Source organism: Takifugu flavidus, chromosome 9, assembly GCF_003711565.1.
Source record: "Takifugu flavidus isolate HTHZ2018 chromosome 9, ASM371156v2, whole genome shotgun sequence".
Lineage (NCBI taxonomy): Eukaryota > Metazoa > Chordata > Actinopteri > Tetraodontiformes > Tetraodontidae > Takifugu > Takifugu flavidus.
In genome coordinates this window covers 2,024,852-2,048,139 of record NC_079528.1, presented here as the reverse complement: position 1 = coordinate 2,048,139, position 23,288 = coordinate 2,024,852, and the positions used below count along the sequence as shown (strand labels likewise).

Genomic DNA, 23,288 nt, shown 5'->3' with positions numbered 1-23,288 from the left:
CTCATCTTGAGCTACTTTTTGCACTTTGTCCTCCCTGTGAGGAAAGGGTAAATGGATCCGCTCCTATAAATATCTCCTGTATCCACGCCTCACCTCGGGTTGTGGCACTCCCTCGGGGGGATGACAGCGCAGCAGCACCTCCTGGTCCAATGCCACCTCTTTACCCTGGGGTTCCTCTTCAAAGTTCTTTCTCAGGTCTGCAAGTCGAAAAAAAAAAAAGAAAGAAGTTGAAGCACAATTAATTAGGACAGGTTGAGCTGAAGTTTCAATTAAATACTTATAACTAGTCATAAAACTTGGCCTGCTGATTTTTTTTTTTTAACAAATGTCCACCCGTGGCCTCCCCTGAGCCCGGCCACTCAGGGACTGGCCGCAGCAACCAGCTTGCTTATTATAAGCTGCCTGGCTGGTTCAGAGAGGCTTGTCTGGTGCCAGAGGGGGATCAAGCAAAAGCAATTGCATTACCCCCTCACTCCTCCCCTCCCACCCCTCTCAGCATCCGCTAGCCTCCAGCATCCATCTGTAGGTTGGAGCAGCTACACGTAAACATGGCTGTGAGGCATCTGGACATGAGCTCCCGCAAGCCCGGCCGGCTGCCCGCGGCTTCGCATTACGTCTCATCGGATACTTGTCATAGAGATGTTCATATCTGGGCGGACTCAGTTACGTCGCTCATGCGCCGCAGCGATTAAGTCCCATCGCGAAAAACCTACTAAAAGTGCTCAAATTTGTAAGTGATGAGGCTGGCTGCCCTCAGACTGCCTGTACCTCACCGAAGGACAACAGCTGATAACATTACTCACGTTTCTGGGCCTTATCGCCGGGTGTAAAACAGACTTCCTCTAGTTCCGATTACCTCGGTGCATTAGCCCTGCAAATTAGCTCTTCTTCAATTCATTTGTTTTATCTATAAGCAAATGTGCCAAAAAACCAATGCTTATAACAGGTGGCATATTCATGGAAAATTTGATCTGTTCAACCAAAGTTTGAGTCAAAGGAGGACTAATTTTTGCTACACGGTGACTTCAGGCCGCCGGTAAACCTCTTTAAACAGATGTTGAGCCTGTCCAGACCCATCACACAGGGGTAACATTCAGACAAGCAGAGCGCTGTGTGACATTTGATATAACTAAAGCCGAAACAACAAGACTGGAGGTGACTCGAGATGTAACAATCCCAAAAGGCTTAAATATGCGCAAGCGTGCGTGCGCTTGCAGAGAAATCCACAATTTCTTATTGAAGCGCACTGTATGGGTGTTACAACTTAGTTTGTTGAGCTCTCAAACAAAGCTGGGTAATGAATGTGTGTTTTCAAAATGTCTGGTGGTTTATAGGGAGAGAGAGAGAGAGAGAGAGAGCGCGCGCAGGAGCGAGCGCTGCATTTGGCTCCATCTCGAATAATGCATATTTATGCAGGGATGAATAGGCAGAATCCTCTAAAACGCTCAAATGTAAGATGGCTTCTTCTAATAAAGCTTTTGAAGCTGCGGCGGGGGATGTGTCTGTGTTCCCCAGACAGGTTTATAACTGCAGCACAGCAATAAATTTGAAAACTGCTTTTATTCCAGTTACTTTCATAGAGATCATGGCTGATATACTGTATCTCGTGAAACGCGCGCTCATGAATGCTCCGGTTTGGTGCTCCACTTTTCTCTTTTTTATTTTTTTTATTTTTTTCATGGCCACTCTTGGTTGAGTGAGGCGTTTTCTTCTCTGCTGGAAGATGATTTTAATAAACTGTAATTGCAACAATTCTATGCGAGGCGGCAGGTTATAATGGCCCCTGGGCTAATTGTAAAATGGAATTTAAGGCCTGTACAAACGGCACGAGAGGAAATAATCATCTTGTCAATATCCTTATAAGCAGGCAGCTTGTTAGGAAACATTGTAAAGACACAGCAAATCGCATTCAATTCACTTACAGGCGATTCTGATGTAGGCCTTCTGGCTCTTCTGGGTCCCAGTGGTGCTCCAGGCGACGCACTGGCACCAGTACTGGTCCAGACCGAAGATCTTCTCCACCTGCTGCCTGGTGATGTCAATTGTCACCTGCATGATCGGCAGCGCTGCAAAGCAAGCACAGGAAGAGCCGTCACGCCGGGGCGAGCACGGGTTCAGCTCTGGTGCGACGGAAGGCGGGCAGCAAAAGAACCGTTGAGATTATTTTTTAAAAAAGGGATCCGAAGGCAGGGAAATGAATCCTCGGATGCATTTTGAGCGCACCTTGAACTAAGCTGGCTAAAGTCATTTGGAAGAGCCGGGAGAGGAAACAAGTGCAGACTGGTAATCATACAGTCTAAAAGGAGAGCGCTTGTTAGCTGAAGAAAATGAGAAGAGTGCCTCGCAGCCATCCTCTGCATTATTTGGACCTTGTTAGGAGAGCAACAGTTTGGAAGCACGGGCTGAATCGACACTTTCCCAAACAAAAATGCGGAGGACGTTTTCTCACACGCAGCCTTAAAATGCAGTTAAAAATAAATCAGAGGAATCACTTGAATCAATTTACACTCTCCATTCAGGCGCCAACAGTCACACGTTCCGCAAACATGGATTAATTGTTTCAGGTAGAAATGAAAATGGGGAGAAGTGAATGTTGATTAGCCTGATGGAGACCAAACACACTCGAGCTGCCAGAGATTCAGACAGAGAAATTTAATTTGCTTTTCTCATCGCAGCAGATCTGAACAGTGAGGTGAGCATCAGCGCTGGGATAATCACTGTCAGATAAAGATTTGGGAGGGCTATGCAGATTTCCAAGGACACTGGGGTTTACTGGACACAGTGGGACAGAAGAACATCTGTATCCTCTGGATTTGACCCCGATACTGCTGGAACACACACCCTGGTTCAATATGAGCAATGACTCGTCTACTTGGAAACCGTTAAAGAAATGTATAGAGACTTTTTATTCCTTTCTGTCTATGTTTGGTACAAATTGAAAAACATCAGGGGGGTAAAAATCCACACAATAAACTGATGAAATGCCGTGTCGGCCGTTTGAGCACCCGAGTTTCTCTCCGTCTTTCAGTTGAACCTGTTCTAAGCACGGGACATTTTCTCACCGCAGAGGAGGCACAACCGTGTCTTTAAGTCTCGGTGGAGAGCTGCTCCTCAACTTGAATTTACATAAAAGCACTTTGTGAGGCTTTCACTCTCTCCTTAAACACTTGATCTGTCTGTAAGGATCATTTCCAACGGCTGCCTGCCCCACCAGCCAAGTATCAAACCTGCACAATAACACGGAGCACACGCGCTTGTACAGATTAGCCTTTCCACCAAAAATTTGGATTGTTTTTTTTTTGAACAATTTGTGCAATCTGCGCCGGCATATGCGAGTCTGCACGGTGGATCCTCCATGTGAGCAAAGCTGCTATGCGGTTATAAGCAGGTGAGAGGGTCCACCCCCACCTCGTCCTATGGATTAGTGTTTAAATCCCACACATTTCTCAACACAAAATCGCAGTTAAAAGTGAGAAAACGTGCAATGAATCCCTCCCTGAGGCACCGCTCTGAGCGTCAACAGAAGCAAACGGTTTCTGCTGCACACTCGTGTTTGACTTGGTAATTCAGCCATTTATCAAAAGGGGACAAATACCAACTACAATAACAATAGCCTTTAACTGTCTGTTTCAAGTTACCTTCCTAGCTAACTAACAAACTAAAGGAAATGTTTGGCAATTTATTTCAATATTTATTGATCCGTTTCAGTAGTTTTGTTGCAGTTGGCTTCCTATTTCCTATTTTTCGACTCTAAATCAGCCCACCAGTCAAAGACAGGAGGGCCCAGATCCCTTTAGTAGGAAGAAGCGAAGGCATCTTCATTTACTGCGTGTTAACGATCATTATCTACAGCACATCCACACGAGACTGCACTGGCAACGGAGTTACTGTTTGGAGAACAAAGGCAGTCAAAATCAATTTGAATCCGTGTCCCCGAAACCTGAAAGTTAAATGGGAAACGCAAAGCCTCAAAAACCATTTGATGGCCTGATTGAGACTGAGCTCACTGCAGCCTGCTTGTACAAAATGATTTGACAAAATATATGAATCCATACATTTCAAATTTGGCAACAAGCCGCGCTCGCTGCTTCTCTGCAGTTTCTCTGCACAGTGGAGATTCGTTTGATTAATGCAGACCCGGCTCCCGCTTTGAGCTACAGGCTGAAAAGAATAAAGATTAGTATGGAAATGCAAAGCATGAACAATAGAAACCTGAGGTGAGAAATCCAAAGAGGAGCAATTTGAAGCTCTGCTTGCCAGGGTAATTGCATTCTGTTTCCTTATCTCTTCCTGTCTCCATAATTACCTGCTTTCTGTGTCTGACACCTTCCAGTAACACACTGCAGTGAGTCAGTCTGTCCAATTCCAGTCCAATTAATAAGCGGGACAAAATAATCTAATCACCTTGTGAACAAAATAGCAGTGTAATTTTAAAGCAGTTCATAATGATTGGACAAGCTCTTCGCTGTTGTTCACCTTTTCCCACTCGGACCACATGAAGTAAAGCAAAACTTTAAGAAAATCACTCAAATTACTGATACAACAACCACACTATTGATTCATAAAGAGCTGCGCACGTCCACGGGGCTCTGACACACTTATGACTCAACTATATCATATCGATTTCTTAAAGTATGCTTGGCTGCCTCCAAGGTGTCGGGAATTAAAAAGAGAGAATTTACACCTCCTTTCCAGCAGGATACAGAGTATGCACTTAACACTCCTCTAAAAGATAATTAAAACATGGCACGATTCCCCCAGTCTTGGGTTTGATGTGCAGCCCATTTATAAATGAGCTCATATCCCAAACCTCAGTTAAATTACTGTGAATCTTAAAGGGTGATTGCATGACTGACACGGTATAAATCCTGGATTCATAGCAGGAACGCCACTGAGTTGACTTAAATTAGAATTTTTTTAAATAAAAATGGCTGAACTTATTGATAATAGTTTAAAAAATGAAACAACTGATGACTTCCATATGAACAAATGTTGTGCATGTTTGGGAAAAAAAGATGCACATTAAGTGTGTTTCCACATCATGGTTGGAATTCTGGTGTTTCAATTATCTATGAGACCGGAATTCTCAGGATGTGGCCATCACTCCCATGTCTGCGCGCCCATTTCCCATCTGTTCATCTTCCTAAATATTTTGAAAAATACAGCACTGCAGGGATCCCGAAAAAGGTCTGGTCCTGCAGGCTGCCGTTTTTATACTCATGTATTTTGAGTTATTGTATATATCCCACAGCATCAATACATTTTGCTCCCTGTGAACAGGGTCAAGCAAAGCTCTCTGCGCAGCTCCCCAACATGTCCTCCCCCGATTCTGAGTGAAGTTCATCCCGGCCAACTCGCCCGCGTCCCAGTTTCACACAAACATGAAAGCAAGCACCGTGTTTTGCCTCCAGACTTCCCGGGCTTCAACAAAGGGAATGGAAGAAATAAAAAGCAGTGCCGAGTGGCTGAGATCACAAATTCACCAACCTTCCTCAAGTGTGATGGATTCTTCTCTAAAATCTTTGGGCGAGGAAGTACAAATCAAACTAGAAGTTTGGCACTGGCGGCCCCGCACTTCACTCTAATCTGCTGCAAAGGGTAGATGATTTACACATGCATCTTATTCTGGTGCAAGAAGAAAAAAAAAAACCCACGTGGAGACGAGAGCGGAGACATTGTCAGCGGAGTGGATGAATTTTCCGGAGACAACGGGGGCTCAACACTCACAGGGTAAACATCATTGGACTCAATCCCGCGTGAGCCGATATTGGCCTTGTGTCTGTGTGGGACTTTATTTTTCTCTTGCCGACTCTTGTTTTCGCAGGCTGTGACCTCAATTCCATAGGGGTCATTTGCTTATCAAAGGCAAAGACTGGAACTTGCAGGTCCTGAGTGTGTGCTCATTGAAACCAAGGAAATTCAATTAGGTGTCATCCCTGCTGTGTGAGAGGCTGGGATTCGTCTGTGGGTATGGAGGGAGGGGGATTAGGGTTGGGTGACTCGACATCGGGGGATTGCACCATTTCAGCATGGATTTCACAATGGGTGAGAGGGGGACCTCACAGATGAACGCTTTTAAAGATGCAGTGTCTGCACATCCCGGCTACCAAAGGCGTACTCGAACAGTTTCATTTCCTCCCAGTGGTTCTATTTAGAACTGAAAAGCATGGGGGTAAGCTCGATACCATGAGCGTCCAGAGCTTCTTTTCAAAGCATCCACAATGCACTCTTTCTCAGACCAATTACTCCAACCTTTTATGTTCTGCCAAGCTTTCATAACACAGTCTGAGCTCCCGAGCCAGTTAAAATCTGCTAAATCCTCTACAACATTTCCACAAGTAAATAGCCCAAAGTTGACTCCAGGTCACAGGGCCAAGGTCATTACTGCTTCCTTGTCCTGTCTCCAGACTTTCATTACCATATAAAGCAGGCCGATGATGGGTGGCCCTCGCTGGGTGACACGTAGCACCGAGAATGGCAGGTGGCGCCGTCTCCAAACAAGGATAAGGTGGCCTTCTGAGTGAAGCATGGCTCTATTAAACAGCAAGAGAGAGACGAGAGGAGGGGGAGGGCGAGAAAACCAGAGTTCACAGCAAATTCAACAGCCAGGCCTCCCATTCACTGGCTTTCAGGGAAAGGCTGCGACCGGAGTCAGTGGGACAGTGTTCTGGGTCAAGGCTCTGCCTGCGGTTATGGCCCGGCTTTTCAAGAGCTTCTTTTGATTGAGCTGTCCATTTTCCAAAAGAAATGCGGGCTGCAAGGCCCCCGCTGATGCGCTGAATGTCGTTACAGATTATTCATGGCTGACAAACAGGCGAGCAGGTAGTGGTCCAATCAATCCGGCTAGGTTCACTCCAATGCCACTCCAAGGAGATTCAGGTGCAGCGCGGCCGGTGGGAGGAGGGAAATGTGCAGGACAGGAGACGCGCTGATGAAAGTCACGGGGTAAAGCGATATGACAACGGGGCCTTCGTTGCTAAGTGACTGAAGCCTCTTTAACCCTTCGTAGGCCATTAGGAAGACACTGTGTGGAATCATACGACACCACGCTGCATATGTGATGCAGTTTTAATAAAGCGACGTGACCCCCTCACCTCCTCCAAAACACAGTAAAGTGGCCCACAGTCAGCAAGGCTCAGGCAGCCGGAACCGGGTAGTTTTCCTGTCAGTTTGATTTTAAACATAGCAAAGCATCCTGGGAAGGTTTAGAGGGCTGTCATTCAATAAATTAGAGTTAGACATGATTTAATCCTCCCAAAGGCTTTTTAAAAACAAATTGTGCTCCTTTAAAAGAAGGTGAATCATTGGTGCCGCATAATAATTTTATTTCAGTAGTAATAACAAATAAGGATCATCGCACACGCCGTGTCTTGAAGAGTGAGATCTTTGCTCCGCTAGTGATTTCACTGCCATATGTATTCCTGACACAACACTGAGCTGTTCGCGGGATTTCGCAACAATGCAGCACTCGGAACAAACAAGCTCGGATTGTGTTTTTAGATGTGCAGGTGTTCGCAGCTTTGGAACGTGATAATGAATTGATGCGCGAAACTTCAAAATAGCTTTTCCCGCGTATCCGAGGTCTTCACGTGGCAGAAGTTGGAAATATTTCTTTTGAAACTGTCTTGTTCATCCTGAAGTGTTGTCAACGGAGACCACACAAAAGAACATCCTTAACATTCCTCCATTTCCACTAATGAGCTTATCCAACGTTTCCAAACACACAGACTGTGACGCTGCCCGCACCAAAGCACAATTGTAGTAATTACCCTTAATCCAATATTTTGACCCTGATGATTGGCAAGAATGTGATGTTCTGTGCACGTCTGTTACCAGACCGGCACCGGCTGCTGCTTTATCTCTCACACACACCTTGTTCCTTGTCGGATGAGACCATGTCGGAGGTGAAGGCTCGCAGCGCTCTGTCCCCTGTTTCCATTAAACTTTGTGGACTGGGAGGATCTGATAGAACGTTGGCCACATGAAAGCCACGATAATTTGCTCAGGCTAACATGTTTCTCTCCCCCTTGTGTGACACGGCCTTGGGCACTGAAATAAACAAGGAAAACCTACTCCGGGTCAATCGCTCTCGTTCCAAACCAGCTGTCTGTTGGTTCTGTTCCATGAAATAGCGAGCAGGGATTTTACATTTTACTTTAGTTGCAGTTTTGTGCATTTTGTCAATTTCTAGACATTGGAAATGTGCGAGAGTAAAAGTAAATATTTCACAAAAACCAAACCGCATTCTGTGAACAGCCTGGGGGAACTACCAAAAAAGTCTACATTCTTCAACGTCTCTCCCCTCCTCCAAGTATTCCACACAGTCAAATTCAAAGTGTGCTCCCGAAATAGCCGCTCCTTTTGGAGATAATGACTCATATATCAGGCTGCCTTCACAGGGACTCAGGCGGACCTCAGACAGTGAACTAGACGTGGATGAGACACGGACAGAAAGGCGGCCAAAGAATCTGCTGTTTGTGACATATTTCCAAAAACACGACGAATCCACGGCGGACAACCAACACAATCATCTGAGTTCATTTTTATTTCCAGTTAATCCCTTAGAGTTATCTCAGCCAAATGTTTCCTGTCTATTCTACTACTCATATAACCAATTCTACAAGAAAGTCACATAAAATATGATATAATCCATAAATTATTGTGAAATTTTAAAGTAAAATGAAGCTTATAACAAATAAAGATGTCAATGGCCTGTTTAAGCTTTCTTTTAGTGGGATGATATAAACACTCACAAGTTATGAATCCTTGGAAAAGGATTCTTCGGTTTTCCAGGTTTTGGTGAAAGAAAGAAAGAAAATATTAAGTTTATACATTTTAATGAATCACCAGTTTACAAAAGTGTTACAGAACTCCAGAGTGAGTCGCTGGCACCGTCACTAAACCTCTTTTCCCCAGCTGCCAACAACTACTCCAGAGCCAGTTTTTCCTGCTGAGGAAATTATTTTGGTTGTCAAAACGAGACCACCTGGTTCTAGAATAGGTACAAGTGGTGACATATTTCTGTCGGAAAAAACAAGTTTCAGTCCTCCATTCAAGGGAACGCGTAATTGAGGGCAGCTGTGGCTCAGTCAACACTCGCGGAAGAAGATGCTGAAGCCCAAATGGCTCCTGACGGGGCCTCTTCACTGTGTTTGGGCGGTTCTCTCTCCCAACAGGCTGGTGCCAGGGGGGCCAGCCGTCGGTGAGTGAATGGGTGAATGCGGATGTGTGAAGCACTTTGAGAGGTCAAGATGACAAGAGCGGATGTTCCAGGCAACACAGGAACGGAGTGACAGAATATGGTGTGACAGAGCAAGAAAGAAATGAAATCTGAAGGGCAACAAGCTGCGCTGGGATCCGAAGAGAAAACAACTTTAAACACCAAGTTGGAGTTGAATAGTGCCCCACTCTTGACGGGAAAGAAAACATTAAGTATGTCGGCTTCAAATAAAATGACAGTGCTTGACATTGTGTGATTATTAAATTCCAATAGTGTGAATATTAAAAAAAAGAAGAAAAAGAAAAGAGAAGCAGATAGCAGGCGTCAGTGTTGCACTGCCATTGAAATAAACCCTCGACTTTCTAGAGGACAAATGGTTCTCCACAAGTCCAACCCTTTCTTTCTGTGGCTCACGAGTGGCTCTCCATCAGCTGCAAAGGCGCAGCACTGGAGAACTCTTGCAAAAGAACAAAAAAAACAACCCAGAATTATTACAACATCTTTCAAGAGTCATACCGGGGACCCTCATGTGGCTCCAGTGGCCTCTCTGTGGTTCCAGTATGGACGATGGTGTCGAGTCCTGAATCAACTACAATGTGACACGTCAGGGAAAGAAGTGCTGCACATGCGTTGGGCCTTTAAATATTAATTTTCTTTGTTCAAATGTGACTGTATTAATAATTAATGCAGCAGATGCAAGACGGAGCATTGTGGCCTTTATAAATAACCTGGCGTTGAAAACAAAGCCAAGGAAAGAGAGAAAGCACGAGGCAGACCCCTGAGCTGGGTGTGATATCAGCGCTGCAAGATTTGTGAGCTGGAACAGAAATACTGTTGACAATATGGAAGCGGATTTGCAAGGCGACTTGAAAAAAATCTGAATTTCTGGCTAGCTGTGTCTGTAAAATGTCACCGTTTAAAATGTATGTTTCCAATTTCAAGGCCTCCCATGAAGAATTTACTCGCTACAGAGCTAGAATTCAACAGTAACCTCGAGGTATCCAGTCAACTCTTACATAATTTAAAGGGCATCCTTATGAAGCACTTAATAACTTTAGAGCTAAAAAACGCTCATGCCAAATTCCCCAATTCGTTTTTACGGGCGTTTTTATATAACCAAGTCGTATACGGCCATCTCGCGTCGAGGGTGGAACGGAAAGCTCGTCTCTGCCCTTTGCACTTTGAAATCTCTTAAAGGATAGAAAAGGAAGGGGGGAGTGAACAAAAGGCTTAAAAAACAAAGCCCACAACACTGCCGGTGATTTAATTATTAATCTGAATCACATAAAATCCCCCAGATTGCATCCTGATGGCTCCCAGACCAGGCTGATGCTGTTACACTCAGCACGCCTCATTGAACATCCGCCCTGGTGAAAAGGTTCCGCTCAAGCACATGCGGACCCCCGCGTTCTCTTGTTTGTTCGATGGCTCGGATCCCACGTCACCGAACCCAGAAGCGTTGCATCTGGGCAGGGACCCGCCCGTAATGGACCACTTCTGTTGATGTTTTTCTTTTACCCCTCTTCTCATTCACGAGCCATGACAGATTTGGATTCCTCCATTTTCCACTCTGTCACTCATCTGAAACGAAGTCCGGCAGGTCTCAAACACACACTCCCTCCACTGTTCTCCACTGACAATCAAATTCCAAGGGTACAATGTAGATGCAACATACTTCGACGCCTTTAGATATAAAAATATCGCAGCTGCTCGTCTCAGAATTTGCTGTGTCTTTTACTTTACAGAGAACTTCAAGTGGAGACTGAACCTATGCTTCCTCCCTCTCCACGCTGCACCCAGGACACCCTGCAGCTCCTGGTTTTAAAAGAAGCAGAGCGGCGAGCTGATGTTTGTTCGAGCTGTGCGTAAAATACAGATACCGAAAGTCTCCTCAGGGCGAGACACACAAAGCATTAACTGTCAGCTACTGAGTTCTTGTGCCTATCACACATCTCCGTGGACTATTTAGCTGCCAGCTCCCTCGCTGCAACTCCCAACTTCACGATTTTAAGAAGAGTTTGAGCGGAGCAGGTGTTGACTGACAGCCCAAACTCCCGCTCTGACTCCGTTTGTCAGCAAAACACATGAGACCTTCAGTTCCATTGAAGAAGACGGTGGTAAAAAAAAAAAAAGAGGAATTGAATAATAGTGGAAATGACATAAAAGCTCTGGATGCGTTAGCGATGATAGAATCTGCACTAGTTTGGCCTGAGTTTGCAGCAGCAGGACATGCCTGTGTCAAACATGCAAAGCTTTCCAAATTTTGTCTGCCAGAACACCGAGAGGCCATATTTTAATGTCGGTCAGATGACAACGCATGGAGCTCCCCACATTTTCCAGGACTTACTCTTAAGGTGAAGTGAATTCTCCATCTCCATTGAAAAATGCTGCTTCACTTATGGGCGATTACTGTGGTCCAATGTCCTCACATGCATTTTGCTTATCGCTCCTACTTCAAAGGTATAAAACGTCAAATTCAGCACGATGGCGCAGGCTTTTTATAAGCTTGAAAGGGACCTATAAACGCTGGCTGGAAGCTCAAATTCTGCACAAAAAACAGTTAAACCAGTTGGGTTTGAACATTACTGGGTTCAGCCTGAAAGTGCAACATGGCTGTCAAACACAAAAAAGTAAAGACTTGGAAATGTTTTTGGTGGAAAGACAAAGGCCGCGTGTGAATATGAGAGAAAGAAGCATCACCACAATGGTTTGACGAATGCTAATTATTATTCACTTTTGTTCCCCTAATTGAAGTTAATTATAAAATTCACAATTGTCGATTGTCAAGTCACAGCAGAGGCACAGAGACAATGGATTCCCAAACAAGACTACATAAATACGGACTTGTTCTGATGTTTCTCGACGCCCACTTTGTTCACTTAACATCCGTTAACCCTGCAGAGTTGTTCCATTGCCAATTTAAAGGTAAAACCTTGGTAGTTTAGTCAAAATACTGGAACCTCCCGTTTCAATACATGACAAAAACGTGACTTTTACGGCTGACTGAACAGAAGTTTTAACTCCCTGAACCGTGACTCGGTGGTGTCGATACCGCAATAAAAGTTTGTTGTGAATAGGCCGCTTTTAAAAATAAACCTATTAGGTTGATCAATCGGCACAGATGCTTTCTTTGAAAATTCCTTCAGCCTTGCTATTTTCCCCACAGCTGCACACACAACGTGCGCTTGTCTCAAGGCCAGACAAACACACACGATTCAGTGAAATCCACCGTGACTTCTGAGGTGCGTAGCAGCGCTTTGAGCTCAGCACACGTGCGGGCACTGCGCTGCCCCGCCTCAGAAGCCCAACACAACACGCTAGCAGATGTGTCACGGGAACAATTCACCTAACCATCTGTTTTTCAGTGCTTCATTGCCAAATACTCGCCTCTCTGTCCTGCAACCAAGGACAGAATGAAATACAGCTACCATTATGGAGAAGCAGCTAATAATGCATTATCAATTAGTCCCCTTGGCTACTGATCGATGCTTAGCAGGTGGTCCAAGGCCATTTCATTCATTTAGGACTATATTGTCCTTCTCCAACCCCCAACCAACCCTGAATCTCCTATTTCTTTCTGTTCATTAGAACCCCACTCTCAGGCCTATCACGTTTTACTTAAAGTGCAGCAGGACTGTTCATCAATATTCCATTAAAGATCATGCTTAATTACTGTTGCCCAGCCCCAGCACCATTAAGAAGACTTTTTTTTTGAGGGGGGGTGGGGGTGGGGGGTGACTTGCTGCGTGTTGTATTCACATTTTATTAAATGTCATTCATGTTATGCACCTTCTTGTAAAGGTAAAAGGTATTTAGCTGCATCCAGGTTGCTGACCTATACCAGAGATGTACAAGGTAGAGGAGGACGTCGGAGTGAGAGAGCTTCTTGGCTGCTTTAATGCTGCGGATAAGTCTTCAGGTATTAAAATAAAGGTTGTAGATCATTCCAGCTAAGCCAGGCTTATCCCTAACCTAACTCCAAAATTAAATATGTCATCACATTACGATCCAGGATCTTGTCAGGAAATACAAATTTTCCACAAATGAATCCTCGCATTAGATTTGGAAAGTGATTTACTGACGTCCGGCCTAGTTTCTGACAGAGTGTCAGGGGCTGATAATAAATCCACGGAAAGACCGAATATGTTTTTATGTGAGATTGTTTGTTCAGTGGTGAGTTTGATTCAGCTCTTAACATCCCTTCTCTGACGTGGATGAGCATTGCGGTGGGCCTCATTTTATTTCCTCTCCCCTTTTTTCTGGTTTCACTGTAGAAATCTTGTAAACATCCACTTCAGTCGACAAAGAAAATATGATCTCTCCATCTTTATAAGGCAGTTGCTAAAGGTTTATTGAAATAGAAATGTGGAATGCATGCATTTTCCACCTGAGAGGGTTTGCATTAGCCGCGACAAGGCGACTTGTCGATCAAAATCGTTTCCATCAATGGTGGCAGATGAAATGCAAACACAATCAAATCAGCCTGGCCGATAGCACAATCCTCCGCTCAAATGCCAATCTCCTCTCTCTTCATTATGTGTCTGATGAGAAATCATAGTGTGGGAGAATCTCCTAATCTTGGCAAACACGCTGTCAGCATTGATTTGCACAGAGAGGATATGTCTTTATTAGGGCTCGCCAGACGTCTCCGTTTCCCCGGTTCCATAAAGGATGACCCGGAGAAGACGCGGAGCTGGCTGGAGCTTTGGCAGCAGTCACAGCCATAACAATTGAGATAAGTTACTGAGGACAGGTAATGAGAGCCAATAGACTCACTGATGGATCAATATTGGACACTGATACCAGAAGAGGAAGGACAGATTGTGACATCTCCTTTTTTTATATATATATATTTTAGAGATACTTTTGAGACAAGTGGCCATGTGTGTGAGTGTGTGTGTGTGAGTGTGGTTGACAGAACACAAAGTGGTGTCAGTAACTGTAACTGTCAGCACAGTCGGCCAGAGCACCTCTTTTGTCTCGACTGCACTGAATCAGTTTCAACAAACACAGCTGTCTGATGAGGCCAGAGGTCACGTCTTCTGCTGAGCGTTACCCACCTGTCATGTCTCCCACCTCCTCCGAAACATGTTGGCACTTCAGTCCTGACTTGGTTATTAATTTAAAACCTTCCAGTTAGGGTGCAGGTTTGAGTGGGGCACGCTGGGATTCAACACAGATGGTACAAGTGTTGAATTTTGACACCGCTGTGCCGGATGTGCTCGTCTCCATCAGCAGCCTGTTCCTGAGATCACCGCACCTGAGCGCTGGACTGATTCTGCTCCCTTTGACCCGTCTGTACGGCTCACCTGATATATATCAAAGCGATAAGAAGAAGAGGACTTGGGCAACAGTGGCCTGTAGAATTTTTAACAAAAGCGAGACATGTAGCCACATTTGATGGCCTTCACTTTGTAAACAAACGAGCAAAAAACCCATATCAAGAAACACCCTAGCTTTCTTTCATTAATAAAAACACAAATTATTCATGACGCTCCAGTTTCTGGATCCCTTTTCAAACAAGTTTTTTATGGTTGAGGACACTTGTCCATCAAACATTTAAAAAACAAAAACAAACCCTAAAACAATCATGGCTGACTGATCCACAACTGGAGCCGGATTTGCATTACAAAGCATAAGGGATCCTTGATAAGAATTCCCTCACCAGGATGATCACGGCAGCCAATCAAAGTGAGGCTGAGCTCTCAGGGGTGCTGTTTCTTGGTCACCTGGGTGCGCAGTGTTTATATCACTGAGTGTTAATCAGAGAAACAAGCAAAAATTCTGCAAAGCACCGCAAAAATAAACAACCAATGGGAGACGGCGGGTATTTCTGAGAAATCATGAATATTCCCAGTTTGGTTTTTGGGTTAGGGTTAGGGTTAAATGGATGATGGCAATCTATTTTTTTTTTTTGGCAACTTGGCTTTGTCTCAAAGTCCTCAGGCCTCTCTCTTCAAGGTGTAATATTGATATTGGCCAGCTTCTGGGGTAACATGGTTGCCTGGCAACAGGTCCGGTTTTAGAGCCCGGTATGACTGTGACGACAGGGGTGTGAGAAGGGACAGACAAGCCTGTCCTACACACATGCACAGACACACACTCTGCGTGTGTGCTTCTTTCAGGAAAAGGGGATTAGAGGGAGCCATCAGTAAACTCCTCTGGGCAGCGGTGCCATTAAACTGCACAAGTGTTGGAGGGATCGATACGGGTACCTTGGAGCAGCTCTACCTCTAGACAACCAAGTGTCCTTCATACCTGCACCACATATGACCCATTTACCATCAAAGTGTGAACAGACAGTGGTATGGGAGAGCCTTTGTGCTTCCAAGAGGCTCTCCCAAGCCACGGCTCCCTCAGTCGCTTCAGGGGTCTGCTGCACCCCAGCGGGACGGCGCCATTTCATAGATAAATAAACGCGGACGATTACAGGTAATGACCGTCGTCGTTAAATGATGGCAGAGCACCGGTTTGGTATCCTGACGTTCTCATAAACCCTGTTGCAGTTTACGGAACGTGTCGTGTTCTTGACCAAAATCAGTGTTGTCCAGCGCTGTCACTGCAAGCTGCATAAAACCAGATTCAACAAATAAATGTGGCTTCTTTTTTTTATGCGCTTGTACAACCTGCCTGTAATCTGCGCCTGGTCGTGCTGTGCAATGGTTATTGCTCACAGTCAAACCTCATTAAGATAACCGCCACACAGTTTCAGCGGGTCGGCCTACAAGTTCCCTGCATTTTCTCTCTTTCAATCACATTTAGTTGAGTCTGAACCAAAGGAAATGATGTCATATTCTCTCATTAACACCCAAAGCGACTAATTCCCGCGTGCTGCGAATCACAAACTTCTAAAGCCAGTTTGTGTTTATTTTAAATCAGCTGCCTGCAGGACGGCTCACTTCATCCTGCTGTTCTGCTGTCACGCGTGTCTGCGCTCCTTTATTTATCCACCCATCCTGTCGCCGCTTACTCATAAACCGGCTGAATAGAATCCTTATCTCGGCGTCAAAAAGGTGGAGACATGGGTATTCTCTTCCAGCCTGGAGAAAAAAAGAGCCATCTCTGAATCTGTGATATTTGAAATCCTGAGGAAAGAATAACGTGGTGAATGTATAAACACAGTGACTGACGAAAGCGGGAGAGAGAACTAAAACCCTTGTAGCTCCATTTTCAGCAATTATTTATTAATCCTACAAGGGTTGGTGGGATTGGCAGCTTCACCTCCCTCAACAACAGGGAGAAGTGGTAGAGCTTATGAAAGAACACGATAAAGGAGACGCTGAGAGAGACGGAAACTGATCGGATCACTGTCGACTCGCTGACCATCCTTTATTAATAATCCACAAGTGTTCCCCCGTGTTTCGCTTACTTTGTCTCCAAAAATAATTAACATATCAATCGCTCTGCCTGACTCTGTGTCCCGAAAAGACTCCAGCGTTCAAGATGGGGCCTCGTTCAGGAGGCGAGTCAAATCCAAACAATGCAAGAGCGCGTGTGACTGGCAGCAGGGTCGTGATATGACAGGCTTCCCTCACCTAAATCAAGGCTTACTTGACTAACTGGAAGTGCAGGCCCATCAATCAAAGTCAGAGTATGGACGAGTGTCGACACAAGGATACTCACCCCATCACACTGAGGCAAATGTACTGATTCATTCATCAAGTTTAAAATTCAATCATGTTGACTTTTGCCATTTGTGTTTGACATTCGGTACTCAGATAAATAAATAGATATGTACCCCATAAATAATTAACTACTTGGTGAAACCACACTACTATCTATAAATGATTCATTAATGTTGATCCTTTCATTAATTCCAGAGGCCCTAGGACATGAACACACACCTCAGCAGTCACACACGCCACTGGTTTGTACTTTGTCCCCACACACGTGCGCACAGGCGTCGAGTTTACGACCCATCAAAGCACGACATGTCAGCCATTACCCACTCTGAGTTGGATGAACTAAAGTTTAGTTCATTGGTTGAACTAAGAGTTTAGAGGTTGAACCAAGTTTAGTTACTAAACTCTCAGTTCAACCTCTAAAGGTTTTGTTTTCCTTCGCATGCAAAAATAGTTTGGATATTTTAAAAACAAAAGGCTCGATATGAGGTTGTGAATAATCAGGCTTTGTTTGTTTTGGGTTTTTACATGACTAATTAATCAAAATCAGCCTTATTTTGACAGACAGAGTAAATATTAGTGTAAACAGTGTGTGTGTGTGTGTGTGTGTGTGTGTGTGTTTATGTTTATGTGTGTGTGAGAGAGAAACAGGCACTCTTTTTGTTAATGTCAGGGTTTTTCCTCCCACTCAGGAGCGTGGGTTACTGAAGTGTTATTTGAATACATTTTTGATCAAAAATCTGTGTATATAGAAATATTGAGGCAAACATCCTGCGTGAAAGCTTATAGGCCTCTAAAATGATTCGTATCGCTGTCGGATCACCTTTCACAGACGTGCTGCTCACAGTTGGAGGAACCAAATACCACATGCTGTAAAATAAAATTGTTTCTTTTTGGCCATGAAGATAGAGTGAAACACGCACGGCCACGTGTGCGCCTGATTCAGCCCCTTAAAAAATAAGGGAGGCATCTTTTATTCATTTCAGTGGAAAGAAGAATGGGTGGACTGAATTTGTCAATCACCGCTGCATCACACTGTCATCCATGATTGTGACACTAATGGAGGAGGACTGCAGCATGATGGCAACAAACGGGTCTCCAAGGTGACGGGGAAGATGTGTGAGGCTGAAACCGATGAACTTATTATGAAACTGCCAGGAAAAGTGGGCCTGAAGATGAGCTAATTCCCTGCATGCAAACCTTTAAATGTATACTGTATATGCGGAGTCACGAGTGTCACAACACCGATTAACACGCTGGCTTGCTACCAGCACATTGGGAAATAATGGCACGATTAAATGTGGCGGGTACCTGTTGCCGGGTCGACGGTCCGCTCGATCAGGTGGTCGTCCTGGTGAACCCACTCGCCGTTGCACTTGAAGTAGATCTGCGTGGCTGGAGTGGAGCGGCAGGTCAGCGTCACCGGCTTGTTCTTCACGATGTACTCATCTTCCGGCTCCACCTGGAAGTGAGGCAACAGGTCGGAGAAGGCGGCAGGAAGGGTGGCGGTGGCCGCGTGCTCGGCACCTTTAGGGAGGGAAGAAGAAATCGGGATTTTAGAGGGATGCAGATAAAAAAAACTTGACTGACTGTTTTCAGCAGTGCTAAAATGCAATATCTGATGCGGAGGTTTGCTGAATTATGCAGAAGATGACAGAGACTGAGCGATACAGGAGAGATGTGGCAGAGAAACGCCAGTGACAGTGGCCTTGTGAACAGTGCCCCCCCCCCCAGCCCTTAGTCACGTCCCTTTCAGATCACTGCCGAAGGAGTGACGGCCATAAATCCCTTTTCAATGGCGAGGCCTCTTCGCACCATGTTCTTTAACCAATACTCTCAACTCTACAGCCACTGAGCAAGGCAGCGCAGCTGGCACAGAGGTTACAGGTGACTGACAGATGCTGTGTGTGTGTGTGTGTGTGTGTGTGTGTGTGTGTGGTGTGTGTGTGTGTGTGTGTGTGCTGTGTGTGTGTGTGTGTGTGTGTGTGTAGACATTGGTTGCAAATGCCTGTATGGATCATGAAAGACAACACACGCTTTCCTAAAAATAAAATGTTTTTTCAGGAATAATAATAATAATGATGATAATTTTCCTGATTGTCACTTTTTCACTTGTGAAAGCAGCACTGCAGTAGTGCCTGCAGACTGGAGACCATTTCATCTGTGCATGAACCCACAGAAACTTCCTGTTGGTGTAGATTTATTGAACTGTGATTAAAATGTGAGCATTCAGCTTTTACATTGGTTTTATACTGAGTATAAAATAAATAAAATGAAGTGCTGCAGTATCGGCCTGTAGTGATTGACTGAGACCAGCAACAGGGACTGAGAACTGGAATTAGAGCTTTGCGGCGGTAAACAATTGTCAATTTTGTAAATCATTAAAACGCCTGGAGTTTGTAAAAATGTCACTGAGCTTGAAAAGAGAAAGGGATTTTAACACGGATGTCATTACATTTTCAGGGAACATGCTGGAAACCGCTCAGCGCTGATTGAAAATATCAGATCAACGGTGCGTGCATCCTTCCTCCATGATGTCTCCTTTTACTCCAAACATATTAGACTTGCATGGGAGGAACAGCAAGACGAGAGACAACCAAGCAGGAAGAGGAAAATAACCTCTTTACAGCGCAGACACTCAGGGGAGACCAGTAAAGCCCAAAATAAAACCCCTTTAAAAAGGAGTGCAATATTAATTTACCACCCTCAACCCAATATGGCCGACACACTGCGCATTAACAGTCTCCATCCCTCCCTGTGCGGCGGGAGTCCACATTTCTGGTAATGAAAAGGCAACACTCGCGCCGACCGTTCTCTCCTCTCCTCTTCCTGGGTCAGGGATAATATTGTGCTGCAGCATAAGCACCGACGGTAGGATGAAGACATTATCTGTCAGTGCCCCCCCCCCACGCACACACACACAACACATTAAATTAATGTCTCTCCTTTGTCTGCTGTTTTTCGTTGCCCGTGTGTGCTGACTTGTTAATTCATCAAGACGGAATACAGCGAAGCATGCCGCCGCCGCCACCGCTGAACCCCATTAATGTTTCCTGTACATGTTTAGCTCTTAATGAAAACTAAATGTTCTGTGTCCAATGAACGACATAGATCACTTGCTGACACTTTCCCTTCTTTCCCACCCATTTTCCCGCCATGTTTTCTGATTGCATTAGCAGAGGAGGCAGCGTCATTAATATGGCAGCTCTCCATTCAAAACAGCACATCTGATGTTACTGACTATTCGTAGTGCTGCTTCTCCATCAGCGTTTAAGGAAAGGTCAGAGGTCATCGTGATGGGAGTACAATTCCTCTAATGGGCGAGTCCAAACTTTGCTAATAAAGAGCAGGGGACCATTAGGTCAGGTGGTTTCAGAGCCTGCTGGATCTAATGAGGAGACCCTTCCTCTAATGGGCCAGCTTCCAGCTTCGTGACTGTAGCCATTAGGCGGCCTAGCCGACCCTCCAGAACAGCTCGGTGAAACAGCGGGCGCGGTTCGCCTCACACCTGCCAGGTTAAGCATCTCATCGTGGACAAATGATGTTTGTAACTGGATCAAGGCAAGTGCGCGTGCGGGGCCGCCAAGTCGGCAGGCTTGATGAGCTCCCTAACGCGCTAACGTGCTGCCGGCGTCCCATTTAGAGGGGTCACATTCAACAGGAACTCTCAACTTTTGATGATGTTTCAATTTGTGTTTGTGTGCATGCGCAGCACCGCTGGGACAAGGGGGGGTTAGCCTTCCATTTTACTACATGCGCGTTAGGTTAATGAGGTTAAACACGTAATTTCTTTGGAGAAGTAAATCGTCATTTTATGGGAGGGCATTCTAGTCACGCAGCACTTTATATCAAACCCATAATGGAGGGCTGATGCGTAGTAAATTGGCTTAGATTATTGTCATGACACAATGTAGTTCAAAGTCAACGTGCACACGCATGCACGTGCACTCACACACGGGGAGTATCAGACACTTAACAGACTGCTCACAGGTCATTGCATATATCAAATAGACATACAGCAGCACTATAAGAATTGCATTAGATGCCAGTGAATGTAATCAGCTAAAGCCGCCATTAATTCTCAGACACATCTGAGTCCACGGCCAGATCGTTTAGCACAAGCACACACAAACAGCAAACACAGGACTCTAAATGGCTCCCTGGTTGATCATTCGTCCAATGAAGATGATTTAATTGATGCAACATGCACGCTGAGTTTGCAGTCCCCAGAGGCGGTAAGTGTGTTCCCTCCTGTGCAGTTTCCAAACACTTACACGAGTCCAGAAAATCATTTGGATTCTTCCGGCAACGTGCGAGGGGGAACTACATTGGTTTATTTAGTATTTTTTGCGTGTGCAGCTGCTATTCTCTCTCGAGACCCATCAAGTGACCTAAAACATAAATATGCGACCACGCAAACGCAGCGAGGGTGCACCAGGTGTCAGCGCGCTGATCCATGATGTCCAAAGCAGATTTCCTCCCGAGCGCTGACCCCGAGTCCCCTCTGCCCAGCTGACCGCGCCAGCTCCCGTGTCTGGGACAGCGAGCGCGTCCACTAGGGGAGGAGATGATGGGGAGGTGCACAAAGGTGCGTTTAAAAATAAAACAGGCAACTTTTTGTTCCTGTAAGCTCTGTAACTCTATATAAAAGACCCCGATGCAGCCGTAGAGGCTTCACAAGTGCTGCAGCTTTGTGCACATCTCGCGTTACCATCTGTCTTCAATACTTCATAATGATTTTTGCTTTCACGACAGATACTGTGTCTTTTCCAGGATTGTTTTCTTTTCTTTATGCCCCTTTTCCTTCATTATTTTGGAAATTCTCCCAGTCTCTGGCCACGTGGACATGCCTCCGATGTGTGTTTGTCATCTCGCAGGAAATCGGCAATTTTAAATTCACTCCTCACTATTTAGTTGGTCCACCGGTTTGCTGAATGCGCCACAGTGCGAGGATGTCAGCGGGGAATAAAAGCCGTGGCGAAATAACCCTCCTTTGTGTTGTGCCCTCGTGGCGGTAACACATCGTGTGCCCTTTGGAGCCAATTACATTCTATTTTTTTAACATGTCATGTCCCCAAAGAAAAGCATCATTGAGCAATCACTGGGTATAATTTACATCACAGTGATGAACAGCGGCTATAACAAGTGCTTTATAGCACCATCAGCACCTCACAATGTCCTCTGTAATTAATTCAATTAAAAGTACTCTCTCTAATATTAAAGCATTTTGTGTTTAGCCTTTTGTTTTACGTCAAGCTGCAGATTCTAGAGGCTTGGGATTGATCTGGTTTGTTGGTTTGTATCATCTCAAATGCTGTTTTTCTGTTTATTCACCAACACAAGGGTCGATGTTGTCAGAAAAGGACCAGAAATAAGATGAGGGAAGGAGAAAATAGGCCCGTCCACCATTATATATAATCCGGAGCTGCTGACTGATGCATGCTTGTCAGCAGATGACAAATATTTACTCCTCCACATGAGAGAACCACACTCTAAGGAGCACGCCTTCAGCTACACACCACCTGTATAGTATATACACTAAAATGATATGCACACAGTGCGCACACACACACACTGCAAAAATAGAGGTGTGTAAAGCCTCCACACAGCATTTGATCAATATGAGAAGCAGAATTATTCATGCAATCAAAAGTGCCGGTTTGCATGGAAACGTTAAAGCATCACACTGACAAATTCAACTACTGTTCAATTTTTCTTGTCTTGGTCTGGCAGTGGTAAAGAATTATACAGACATGGAGATGAGAGAAACACGTGCCTCATATGGTGTTATTACAATTTCCTTCATTTACGGTTGAATAGAAATTTGGCAGCTCCGTGCGCGAGTTCAAGGCTAATATCACACGGCCTATACATAGTCCTGATGAGAATGCTTCCTTGATAGTCGCTCTGCAGGAGCTCAAGCCACAGACGCGGCAGGCATCAATCACCTCAGCACTTCCACTGATTAAATGGCGTTAGAGGAAAAAAAGCCGGCAGGGCTGCCGTGGCGCCACACTGCAGCGCGACACCATCAACGAGGCTAACATCTTTGAGCAGGCGCTAACACATCTGCTTTTATTTATTTCCTCCTGTCAGCTATTTGAGACAACAGCTCAGCAGGGGAGCAACTCTGTGCCAACTACCTTTGCAATCCACTTTGCAGCACCATGTTGAAAGGTTCCTTTGCCTCGGAACCAAAGAGACCCTTCCAATGTGCTAATTGACAGAGGATGGATGCCTGTGAATACAATTGTCACCAGATGTTTCTGAAACATCCAACAGCCCAGAGGCGGCAGATCACATATGCCTTCCCCACAAAAATGTACATTTAGAGTTGCCTCAGTGCTGCTACACACAATAATAACCGCTTTGCAGGATCCTTTAAATGAAAAAATATATAAAATAGATATGAAAGCTGGGCATAACTCATACCATGTTCACATAAA

The 23,288-nt window shown here is 45.0% G+C and overlaps 1 protein-coding gene across 5 annotated transcripts in view; it reads right to left on the bottom strand.

Moving 5' to 3' along the window:
- unc5a (unc-5 netrin receptor A) overlaps positions 1–23,288 on the bottom strand; it is a 103,061-nt gene that overhangs the window by 33,411 nt on the left and 46,362 nt on the right. For all 5 annotated transcript variants that reach the window (XM_057043150.1, XM_057043151.1, XM_057043153.1 and 2 more), the window contains exons 2-4: positions 18,154–18,369; positions 1,923–2,066; positions 94–197 (exon numbers count right to left, since the gene is read on the bottom strand). In XM_057043150.1, coding sequence (XP_056899130.1) covers positions 94–197; positions 1,923–2,066; positions 18,154–18,369 — 464 coding nt within the window. The remainder of the gene's footprint in view (positions 1–93; positions 198–1,922; positions 2,067–18,153; positions 18,370–23,288) is intronic.